We start from the raw sequence: 12,573 nt of genomic DNA on the forward strand, positions 1-12,573 counted from the left end.
GATATTTTCTCCTAGTTGTGTTTTAGGAATAACTTTTAAAACTTTATCTGGATGCCCAGCAGTCTACTCTTTTGTGTTTTCTGGCACGCTAATGTGTGATATTACCAGGTGTACAAAAAAATCACATAATGCATGTGATGCTCATAAAGCTTATATTCTTTTTTTAAAAGTTATCCTTCAATTTCCTCATGTCTTAGGACTATTCATTCTTTAAAAAGTCCTTTTCCAGGACACTACTTAACACAAACAATTGTAATTACAGTGGTCAGTGTTTGGGCTGTGGGAAAACCATAGAGTCTATTCACTTGAGTGCCGAAGAGTATGAATTCCTCAAGAGAAAAATCCTGAGCGATGTGATAGACGGAGGTGACCAATACAAAAAGACGACACCTCAGGTGAGTCTGGACCGGGTTCATTGCATTCTTGGTGTCTAGAGCAGGGGATGGCATTTTTTTCTCTAAAAGGACAGATAGTAAGTACTTTCAGTTGTGTGGGTCATACAGTCCCTTTTGCAACTTTTCTACTCTGCTGTTGTAGTGAAAATAGCCATAGACAATACATAAATGAATGAGCATGGCTGTGTTTCAGTAATAATTGTATTTATGAAAATGAGCAGTAGACTGGATTTTTTTTTTTTTAATGCAAAGAGAAGCAGTGGACTGGATTTGGCTTGCTGGCCATAGTTGTCAGCCTTTAAGAGAGATTGCTTTAGAATTTCATGGAACAATTGGGTCAGACTATTATCCATCTATTGAAGTCAGTCCTATTTCATCTGGGCACAAGGTGCACTTAAGCCAAAAAGACGATGCTTAGTCTTTATCTAAGTGTTTCCAGAAAACTGTGTTCAGTAAACTCCCATGAAAGTATTATGGTTTCTCACAACTTTTTTAGTCAAGAGAGTTTAAGATAACAAAATTATCTCCCAAGTTTTCTTCGTATTGAATTTGATTCTCTGAATTATTTTCAATAGCTTTATTTTGCTAGTCTTCAGTACTTTATGCTGGTTTACCAAGATTAAGTGGATGTAAAATGCTTTTATTTTGGGGAAAAGCTGCCCATCATCTCATTGAATGCTTTTTCTTCAAGGTACTAAATAAAAACAAGAAGTGAAAATTATTCTACCTACCTACCTTGACTTAAAATGTCAGATCATATATTTTTATTGATTTCTAAAAGGAGGGAAGAGGGAGAGAGAGATAGAAACATCAGTGATGAATCATTGATCAGCTGCCTCCTGCACACCCCCTACTGGGGATGGAGCCTGCAACCCAGGCATGTGCCCTGAATGGGAATCAAACCATGACCTCCTGGTTCATAGGTTGATGCTCAACCACTGAGCCACACCAGCCAGGCATAACATGTCAGATAATGCCCCTAGATCCGTGGTTGGCAAACTGCGGCGCGCGAGCCACATGCGGCTCTTTGGCCCCTTGAGTTGTGGCTCTTCCACAAAATACCACGTGTGGGTGCGTACAGTGCGATTGAAACTTCGTGGCCCATGCCCAGAAGTCAGTTTTCAGCCTGGGCGAGTCTATTTTGAAGAAGTACTGTTGATATTTGGCTCTGTTGACTAATGAGTTGCCGACCACTGCCCTAGATTATATGAAAATCTTTAATCCTCAGAATAAAGTCAGTATCTGGTCCATAAAAACATTATCTCCATTTTATGGAATATTTTTCAGCTGACTTTATTGATAAAATCATAGTTAACATTTATCAAGTGTTAAGTACTTTACATTGATTATTTTATTTTTTTTTATAAAATATATTTTATTGATTTTTTACAGCGAGGAAGGGAGTGGGATAGAGAGTTAGAAACATCGATCAGCTGCCTCCTACCGGGGGTGTGCCCGCAACCAAGGTACATGCCCTTGACCAGAATCGAACCTGGGACCCATCAGTCCGCAGGTCGATGCTCTATCTACTGAGCCAAACCGGTTAGGGCTACATTGATTATTTTATATCTTAACCCTTACAACCACTCTATATGGAACTATTTTATTTCTATTTTACAGATAAAGTGATTGAGAGTTTGGGAGATTAAATCTGCCAGAGGATACCTTGCTAATAAAATCTAGGTTTGACCCTAAAAACCGTTGTTACAATACTGCCTCTCATGGAATGAAAAGTTAGAGTGACAACTGTAACTGACAGCCAACTGGTTGTAGCAGCTCTTTAATGTCTTAGGAATTCCTACCACTAAAATATGAATTAAACAGATTTTCTTTCTCTTATCCAATATCTTTTGAGCACTTATGTGTATCTTGTGAAGTAGGTGTTTAGATTCAAGGTTGTATGAATTATGCTGTTTGCTACCAAAAACTTACCATTTCTGTTGTGGACTAATTGAATATTCTTCCCACCCTCCAAATTTTTATTTAGTAAAATTTTCAACCTAAAGGAAAATGAAAAAATAGCACACTGAACATCTACCTACTCTTCATTTAGTTACCAGTTGTTTTTATGGCTTATAGACTTTCTCTCTATATATGTGTTTTTATGAACCATTTAAAAATAAGTTATGTTACTTTAAATGTTTCCGCAAATATTTTCTAAGAATAAGAAAATTCTATGTAATTAAATAGCATCACATTTAAGGACCTTACAATTAATTCAGTGTCATTTAATAAAAAGTATATATTCAGATTTTCCCCATTGTCACCCCAAATTGTACTTTATAACTTTTCCATCTCTGATCCAGGACTCAGTCAAGGTTCACTCATTGCTTTTGGTTGTTATGTCTCTCTAAATCCATAATTGTCTTCTCTGCCTTTGTTTGTTTTTATAACATTGACTTTTCTGAAAAGTCTGGGTGGTTTATCTTTTTTTTTTTTTAATATATTTTATTGATTTTTTACAGAGAGGAAGGGAGAGAGATAGAGAGTTAGAAACATCGATGAGAGAGAAACATCGATCAGCTGCCTCCTGCACACCCCCTACTGGGGATGTGCCTGCAACCAAGGTACATGCCCTTGACCGGAATCGAACCTGGGACCCTTCAGTCCGCAGGCTGATGCTCTATCCACTGAGCCAAACCAGTTAGGGCATGGGTGGTTTATCTTGTACAGGGCTTTTCAAACTTTGCACCTACGAATCACTTGAAGACCTGGTTAAAATACAAATTATGATTCAGCTGTCTGAAGTGGGGCCTGAGATTGTGTATTTTGATAAGATTCCAGGTGATGTGTTTATGGTCTTTGGACCACATATTGAGAAGCAAGACTGTGTATAATTGTTTATTATTTTCTTTTCATTAATTCAGTATGAATGCACTAGATTATATGGATGATGTTCTGTTCTTCTTACTGACTCACAGCAGCCAAAAAATATCAAGTTGTGCTCACTTTTGCTGATGTTAAATTTGATCACTATACAAGATGTCTGCATTGTAAAGGTACCTTTCTCCCTTTATAATTTCCCTTTGTAATTAAAAATTAAGTGATCTGTGAAATAATACTTTAAGACTAGCCCAGCCAGTGTGGCTCAGTGGTTGAGTCTCGACCCAGGAACTGGGAGGTTGCTGGTTCAATTCCCCGTCAGGGCACATTCCTGGATTGCAGGCTCAATCCCCACTAAGGGGTATGCAGGAGGCAGCCGATTGATGAAGTTTCTCTCTCATCGATGTTTCTATCTCTTTATTCCTCTCTCTCTAAAATCAATAAAAATATGTATATATTTTAAAAAGACTATGCAGATAGCTTGTCACCCATTAACTCTTCACTCAATGTTTTTAGAATCATGGAGATGCTCTCTACCTTTGGAGATAGCAAAGTGGTGACTATTTTATTTCCTCTGCATTTATTAGCTGACATCATTCTATAAAAAGTTTTCCTTTCCCGTCTTTCTCCCCCACACCAATTAAAAAAAAATTAATCTGTATGGACATGAGGATTTTTAAAAAGTATATATTTTTATTGATTTCAGAGAGGAAGAAAGAGGGAGATAGAAACATCAATGATGAGAATCATTGATTGGCTGCCTCCTGCATGCCTCACACTGGGGATCGAGACCCCAACCTGGGCATGTACCCTGACTGGGAATCCAATCGTGACCTCCTGGTTCATAGGTCAACTCTCAACCACTGAGCCATGCCGGCTGGGCAGGATTCTATTTTTTTTTTTTTTTAATTAACGGTGTTAGAATTCATTACCTTCATTATTCTTTTTGATGCTCAAATTGTCCAAATTTGACCTGTGGGAGTTCTTTCAAGCAACTGTGACTTTTACATCTCTCTCCCCCCTCATCATTTTTTCCTCCCAATCAGTTTTTGAGCACTTCTGTGCTTTCTGGCACATGTCCTAGGCCAGCTGTGGGCAAACTACGGCCCACGGGCCGGATCCGGCCCGTTTGAAATGAATAAAACTAAAAAAAAAAAAAAAGACCGTACCCTTTTATGTAATGATGTTTACTTTGAATTTATATTAGTTCACACAAACACTCCTTCCATGCTTTTGTTTTGGCCCTCCGGTCCAGTTTAAGAACCCATTGTGGCCCTCGAGTCAAAAAGTTTGCCCACCCCTGTCCTAGGCTCTTACCTTGAAGTGCTTTTGCCCCAGTTGTGGAATCACTAATTGAATACTTTTCTTTACATTCTCTTTTGTGTTTTATTTTTTATTGAATTTATTGGGGTGACATCCTATCTAATAAAATAGTAATATGCAAATTAACCATCACTCCGTCACTCCATCACAAATATGGCGGCACCCATAGCCACAAGATGGTGGTGCCCAGTCCCCTCAGCCCTGCCGCTGAAGTGTCCAGGCCTGTTGGCCAGGCAGGTGGTGGGGGAGGCAGGGTGGAGGCCACTCCATCGCTGCTGGAGTGTCACCCGGCCGGGGGCGGCAGGGGCGAGCAGCGAGGCATGATCCGCCCACTCCAGCAGCTGATCCAGCCTCGCTGCTCCGCCGCCAATGGAATGTCTGGAGGCAGCGGACATGGGAGCAGAGCCGAGGCAGCGGAGAAGGGCGGGCTTTGCTCCTTTCTCTGCTTCGCTCCAGCTGCAGGAAGCCCTATTCTTGCAGGAATCTTCCTGCAATGGGCTCTAGTTGGTTAATAAAGTTATATAGGCTTCAGGTGTACAATTCTATAATACATCATCCAGTATATTGTGTTGTGTATTCACCATCCCAAGTCAAGTCTCCTTCCATCATCATTTATTCCCCTTTACCTCTTCTACCTTTCCTCATCCCCCTTTCCCTCTGGTAATCACCATATGTTTAACACTCTCAGTGGCTAAGCATTGCCATAATTTTTAAAAAAATGAATATCACTTTAATTCTGGATTAATAGAAGGAAAAGTTGTTACTGCTGTCAAAGACCTAGTAACTAGAGCAAATCTTCTCTTTGAAGAGTGTTATTCTGTAAGAGGAATTCCAGGCTCATGATTATGGTGAAATAAAAAAGAGTATTCATACACATAATTAACCGTAATTCACAAAGCAACTGAAGATATTCACAGATGGACTAAGACATTTTATGACAAGGGAAGTTATTTTCTTTTTCTCTTCAGGCATCCTTCTTTCCTTCTGCAATTCCCCAATTCTGTATTCCATTTCTTGTCATCTGCCTTTCTTCTTTGAGGTATTAACATAATAGTAACCAATTCAATACTGTTTATTGAACGATTACCGTATGTCAGGTACTTCTAGGCCTTTTACACTCACAATAATCTAGCAATTGATACCACCATTTTGAAGATAAGGAAGGTCAGGCTAAGAAAGGTATCCACGGTTATAGAGCAGTGAATTGGGTCAGGGTTTTGTAGTATTGGTGAGGCAGAAGGGGCAGGGATTAATCCAGAGCACTTCTGGTGGGTTGAAGTAAAACCAACTCTTTTTCTGGGACTAGAGGGAAGGAATTAAGGATAGTGGATACATTAAATACATAGGTGCAGCAAAGAGTTGGAGCATTTATTCAGACCTCTAATTTTTCTGAGGGCAAATCGATTATTTGAAAATGAGAGAAGGCATGATAGTCTAAGGCAGTGGTTCTCAACCTTGGCCGCACATTAGAATCACCTGGGAATCTTTTTAAAATCCTGATTTCTGGGCCTCATCCTCCGGAAATTCTGTTTCTTTGTTATGGGGTGAGGCCACAACATTAGTAACAAAGAAACAGAATTTCCGGAGGATGAGGCCCAAAATCAGGATTTTAAAAAGATTCCCAGGTCACTGGGTGATAGGGGAGGCTAGGGGACTGTCTAGGGCGGGGGGATAAAATGGATACATATGTAATACCCTTTGTAATACTTTAAGCAATAAAAAAAAAAAAATAAAATAAAAAGATTCCCAGGTGATTCTAATGTGCGGCCAAGGTTGAGAACCACTGGTCTAAGGGAGCTTGAGGAGAGTTTGAAGCCTGGCAAGTTTGGATTATTTGTGAGAGATTGGGCCAAGTATTGCTGGGTGGTGCTAAATCCCAACTGAGGCTGGAGAGCATTGTTCGCTAAGCCATTTCCAGCGGTCCTGAGCCATCCAAGTATGCAAACAGAGAAGGCAGTTGGATGGGACGATACAGGAGTTTGCTGGTCTGGTACAGTTGAGAGAAAGAGAAAACAGGAATGGAGGGTATAGGTGAGAGGCGGCTAGATTAATGGACCATGAGGTCAAAGCTGATAGGAAGTTAAGATGGGTGGGACATGGATTAGGAGACTAGAGGTAACAGTGGACTGAAGGCTCTTGGAGGTTGAAGATCGAGTATAAAGGGAGTGAGAGTGGAAATCAGATTTGGTTGAGGGGAGGGGGATATTGTTGCTTAGATGCGGCAACATGAATTTTAGAGGAGACACTATTCAACCCACTGCAACTTTTCTTTCTCTTGTGTACATATCTAGGAATGGGATAGCTGGGTCTTTTGGTAGGTGTGTGTGTAAGGAAATCACCAAACTGTGTTCCAAAATGGTGTCTTTTTTTACATTGTTACTATCAGTGTATGAAGGTTACAGTTGTTCCACGTCCTGGTCACCTTAATATGGTCAATCTCTTTACCTTTAACCATTCTAATGGATAGAAGTAGTATGTCATTGTGGTCTTAATTTACGTTTTCCTGACAATGTTGAGCATTTTTGTGTGCTTAATTGCCATCCATATATCTTCTTTGGTGAAGTTCAGATCATTTCCCCAATTAAAAAATTTGGTTGTTTTCCCATTATTGAGTTGTAATGGTTGTTTATATATTCTAGGTACAAGCCCTATATCAGATATATCTTTTGCAAATATTTTCTCCCCGTCTGTGCCTTGCCTTTCATTTTTATCAAATAGAGATTCTGATTTAATTGAAGCCCAGGTATCAGGACTTTCAAAAGCTTAGATGATTTTAAAGTGCAGCCAGGGTTGAGAATCACTGCTTCTAATGTGAGATTTTGAAGAACCCTAATTATGTATAGCAACTTCTTTTCTTTAGGAAAATTTTGGGAGAAAAATCTCAATCATAAGTAGCTTTTCTGAAACCTTTGTTTACTGTACTTAGATGCTACAGCCAGCAGATGGCGATAGTGTAACGTAAGAATTATTTAGGTTATAGACGTCAACAAAGTTGAAGGATTTGGTGGGCTTCTTTTATTACTAAACTGAAAGATCTCTGTCATTTTTGTTTAAGTCAGATTAGTAATAGATAACGATGGGAGCTGTATATGTGAATTTTAAGTGAACAAAATAGAACTCCATATTATATCCATGTATACTACTGGTTTAACTCCATGAAACTAATTGAAAAGACATCAGTGAAGATCAAAAAGTGAATTTGGAGCTATGTGGATGGTGTTAGTTTAATATATTTTTTAGTTTAATATTAATTAAATTTTTTCTTAATTTCCTTTATTCTTAACAATTACAGATTTATTTTTTCATATTTAACTGCTCAGTTATGAATTCAATTCTTTATTTAATCTTTTTATTAGGGAAAATTTCAAACGTGCAAAAGTAGAGACAGTATAACGAACCCCTAGCTCAGTGATTATTAACTCATGGCCACTCTTATTTGATTTATACTTCCTCTTCCTCCCTTGGCCCTCAGGTTTTTGTGAAGCAAATCTGAGCTTAATCATTTGCCCTATAACTTATAAATTCACTTTTAAGCAAGTTTATTTCCCCTGTCTTAAAACATACTTATTTGTGTAGAGTCATATATTTCCTATACAATAAGAAATAATTTAGAACAGCGATTCTCAAACTTTTGGGTCCCAAGACCCTTTTACATTCTTAAAAATTAAGGACTCTTGAAAGCTTTTGTTTATGTGGGATTATATTTACTGATAATTACTTCATTAGAAGTTAAAACTGAAAACCTTTAAAAATATATATTAATTTATTTAAAATAACAATATAAAAACTATTACATGTTGACATAAAATACATTTTTCTCAATAATAACTCTGTTCTCCAAAACAAAAAACAATATGTGAAGAGATAGGCATTGTTTTACATGTAAATCTCTTTAATTGTATGGCTTAATAGAAGACAGCTGAATTTTTATATCTGCTTCTGTATTCAATCTGTTGTGGTAAGTTATTTTGGTTGCAGTATATGAAGAAAATGGAGACTTATAGAGATATGTAGTTGGAAAGGGTAAGAGTATTTTATTGGTATTTTCAGATTATTATAGTTATTCTTTAATATTATGCCAAAACTCCACTACACATTTGTGAGCAATGAGAGTGAAAAAAACAGGTAATATCTTAGTTTAAGAACCACTGCTCAAGGGGTGGGAGAAGAAGGGAGAAGATCTGAGTTTGGGTAGTGAGTACATGGTGAAATATACAGATCTTGTAGCATAGAAACCCACACCTGAAACGTATATGTTCATATTGACCAATGTCACCGCAATAAATTTAATTTTAAGAAAAATAAATAAAAATAAAGTACCTTGGTGCATACCTCACATTGTATAGGCATACTTAGGAGATATTGTGGGTTTGGTTCCAGACCACTGCCATAAAATGAATGTAGCAATAAAGCAAATCACAGGAAAAAAATAAAATAAAAAGAACCACTGCTCTAGAAATGCTTTAGAAATAGTTTCCTCTTCTTTCTATTTGAAAAGTTTGAGTAAAATATATTTCCTCCAATTTTGTTACAAAAGCATATTAACAAAAGAAGTTTAAAACAAAACACAGTCTTACTACTCAGCATATCTTCTGTTTAGTTTCTTCTATTCTGTTTTCGTTCTTACTGAGACTTCTTTTTTTTTTTTTTTTTTATTACTGAGACTTCTTAATCATCTTTCATTTTCCAAAATAGAAGTGTTTTTTTCTAATTATAAAATCATTTATTTATTTTATTTTTGACCATTCTTTTTTTTTATTTTTTATTTTTATTGCTTAAAGTATTACAAAGAGTATTACATATGTCTCCTTCCCCCCGCCCCCCCCCAACATTCCCCCAGTCTCCCCTACCCCCCAGTGACTTGTGTCCATTGGTTATGCTTATATGTATGCATACAAGTCCTTCGGTTGATCCCTTACCCCCACTCCCGCCCCCCAACCCTCCCCGGCCTTCCCGCTGTAGTTAAAATTATTTATTAATTATTTAAAAACTGCAGTCAAAATAGACAACTCTAAAGAAGGAAATAATAGCCCAACATAGTCCTCTCATTTTGAACTTTTAATGAAACTTTAATTACAATAGCACTCTCCCATAATCCTGTGATTTAGAACTTCTTAAATAAAACCTTAATGACTAGGGATTCTGTTTTCTGAAAAAGAAATTGGAGGCAGGCAAATTGCCTGTAGTACATTTAATTGAGTTTTTAGGGGTTAGGTTTAAATCAAATAATTTGTTCTACCTGATAATATATTTTCAGTTAATAGAAGAGAGGCCTTCTGGTGTTTTTCTAATTACAGATTTTAGATAGCAAGTGTGACCCAAATGAAATGTCAGTATTAGATCTGATCTAATGTAGGCTTGTTTTTGTTTTGTTTTTCATTTGAGAATGGCAGCTGCAGACTATGAAAGATGTGAACTAACTGAGCTCTTCATCACAGTCTTCAGAACCTTCCACTCTCATCTCTCCTGGGTTTGAAGATCTGGTTATCTCTAAGATGAACTATGAGGTTTTCCCTCAGATTTAAAAAATGTCGAGTGGTAAATGGCAAACGTTAGGGGTTTGGTAGTTAAAACAAAAAACTGAGAAAGAAATTTAATTATCTGCAAAGTATAGTTTTAAAAACATGTGTTTTGAATTCTCTATTTATAAAAGCCCATTAAAGATAAATAGTCCTCTACTTAAGCACATTTTACTCAGTGCATACTTAATTAATCAGTAATGCTATTCCCCATTTCCTCTTCAACTCCACAATTGAAAACTGAAAAATAGGCTTATTATCTCTGGATCATCAAGGTGTCTTGGTGTAAGAATTGTGGCCAAAATGTGAAACTTTTAGAAAAATCAGTGAGTTCCGAAGTACAGAAAGGGTAAAAATATAAAAAGAGAAACAGGCTGACTCTATGCAGTGCCTTCTCAGCATCACGTATTTCCCTTATTTCTTTATTTTTCTTTATTTTCTCTAATAAAGTACTTGCTGAAATTCTACCAACTGGGCCCCAATCTTTTTTAGAAGAACTAGCTTGAAGTAGTACATTACCTCCTGCTGCCTGACTTCTGTTTTACAAAGTTATGAGAATTGGATGTGGGTATGGGTCTTTGGTTGCTGCTGTTTTAAAATTTCGGGATGATTTTTAGACATGGAGAACATTTTGGGGGACAGATCTTAGGAGGGTGCAAGAGTGGGTGTTTTGACGTGGCAGTACTGGAGGCAGAGGGATAAAGGCTTCTTAACTATAGGAGTTTTGAACAACATGGGAGTGTGCAAAAGAGAAACATATTTTTCTTAGGCCAAGCGTAATAAAGTATAGTTTTAAAAAGTGTTGTTTTTCTTATACCCTGTGACTTTTTGTCTCTCAGATTCAGGCTGGCACTATTATCATAGTGTGGCCTTATTATGTAGTTTTGGCATGGAAACCAAATCACTTTTTATAAATTTGTATTTATAGGAAAAGTATTGAGTTCTAAATAGCCATCTTATAAGTGAAGTTTTGGAAACAATATGTTGGAAGTGAGGCAATATCCAGAGTGACCACACTTTTAGTTTTCTTTTACTTAGAAAGTGCTGGCTTAGATTTTGGATTCTTTTTTTCTTTTGCTGATAACTAAATGTATCAGTTTTTATTGTCTTTTCATTTGGTCTCCCTAGAGAATAGAATAATGTAAATAAGACAGTAGATTAGAAATAACACACTGGTACTGAAGAGGGATAACCTACTTCTGAGGTAAGAGAAAACGATCAGTTTGAAAGAGTAGCACCTGAGATGTTGACAATCAGGGCAAAGGCCTCCTCCATTCTCCATAGCAAAAACTTATTTTTATAAAGATGCCCCTCTTGCAGTCTTTCTTATCTCAGTAAATACAATTATAACCCCTTTTTGATTCAAGCCACTAAACTAGACAACTATAATAGCTTCCTAACTGGTTTCCCTGTTTCCCAATGCCCATGTCTATTTGGTAAAAGTGATCCTTTTATTTTTTAACTAGAGGCCTGGTGCATGAATTCGTGCACGGGTGGGGTCTCTCGGCCTGGCCAGCAATCAGGGCCGATAAGGACCGCCTCGCCCAGTCCCAGTAGGGGCTGATCAGGGCCAGCTGGTGGGGGGAGGGAACACGGGAGGTTGGCTGTGGGACCGCACTGACCACCAGGGGGCAGCTCCTGGGTTGAGCATCTGCCCCCTGGTGGTCAGTCGCATCGTAGCTACCGGCTAGTCATCTGGTTGAAAGGGTCGCTTAGGCTTTTAATTGATTTCAGAGAGGAAGGGAGAGAGGGAGAGAGGGAGAGAGGGAGAAATATCAGTGATGAGAGAGAATCATTGATCAGCTGCTTCCTGCACGCCCCACAATGGGGGATCTAGCCCACAACTCGAGCTTGTGCCCTTGACCGGAATCAAACCTGGGACTCTTCAGTCCACAGGCTGACACTCTATCCACTGAGCCCAAATCGGTTAGGGTGAGAGTGATCCTTTTAAATCCATGTCAGATCCTGTTACTTCTCTGCTTAAAACTCTCCAGTAGCTTTCCATTTCACTCAAATTAAAACTAAGAGTCTTTACAGGGACCTGTAAGCCCTTTGCATTAGCTTCTCTGGTCTTATTTCATTCTACTCATACTGGACTTCTCGGTGACTCTCGATCCCACCAGATATACTCCTGCCTCAGGACCTTTACACTCACTATTTCCTTTTCCTCCAGATATCTATGATTGTTCATTCATCTCCTTCAACTTTTTTCTTAAATATTAAATTCTTAGAATGGTTCTTCCTGATCACCCTGTTTAAAATAGCATTAATAGCCCTGGCCGGTATGCCTCAATGGTTAGAGTGTTGACCCGAGCAACACAGGGTTGGGGTTCAATTCCCTGTCACGGGTACATACCTGGGCTGCAGGTTTGATACCCAGCCCAGTCAGGGCACATTCAGGGGCTAATCAATCAATGTATCTCTCTCACGTCAATGTTACTCTTTTCCTCCCACTCTCTAAAAAAGTCAATGGGCCTGGCTGGTGTTGCTCAGTGGTTGTGCACCAACCTATG

At 38.2% G+C, this 12,573-nt stretch overlaps 1 protein-coding gene across 2 annotated transcripts in view; it reads left to right on the plus strand.

Moving 5' to 3' along the window:
- Window positions 1-12,573, plus strand: part of PRORP (protein only RNase P catalytic subunit) — a 180,390-nt gene that overhangs the window by 4,463 nt on the left and 163,354 nt on the right. For both annotated transcript variants that reach the window (XM_059710595.1, XM_059710598.1), the window contains one exon: window positions 263-395. In XM_059710595.1, the coding sequence (XP_059566578.1) occupies window positions 263-395 (133 nt within the window). The remainder of the gene's footprint in view (window positions 1-262; window positions 396-12,573) is intronic.

The sequence above is a fragment of the Myotis daubentonii genome, chromosome 1 (genome assembly GCF_963259705.1).
Source record: "Myotis daubentonii chromosome 1, mMyoDau2.1, whole genome shotgun sequence".
In the NCBI taxonomy this organism is placed as follows: Eukaryota; Metazoa; Chordata; class Mammalia; order Chiroptera; family Vespertilionidae; genus Myotis; species Myotis daubentonii.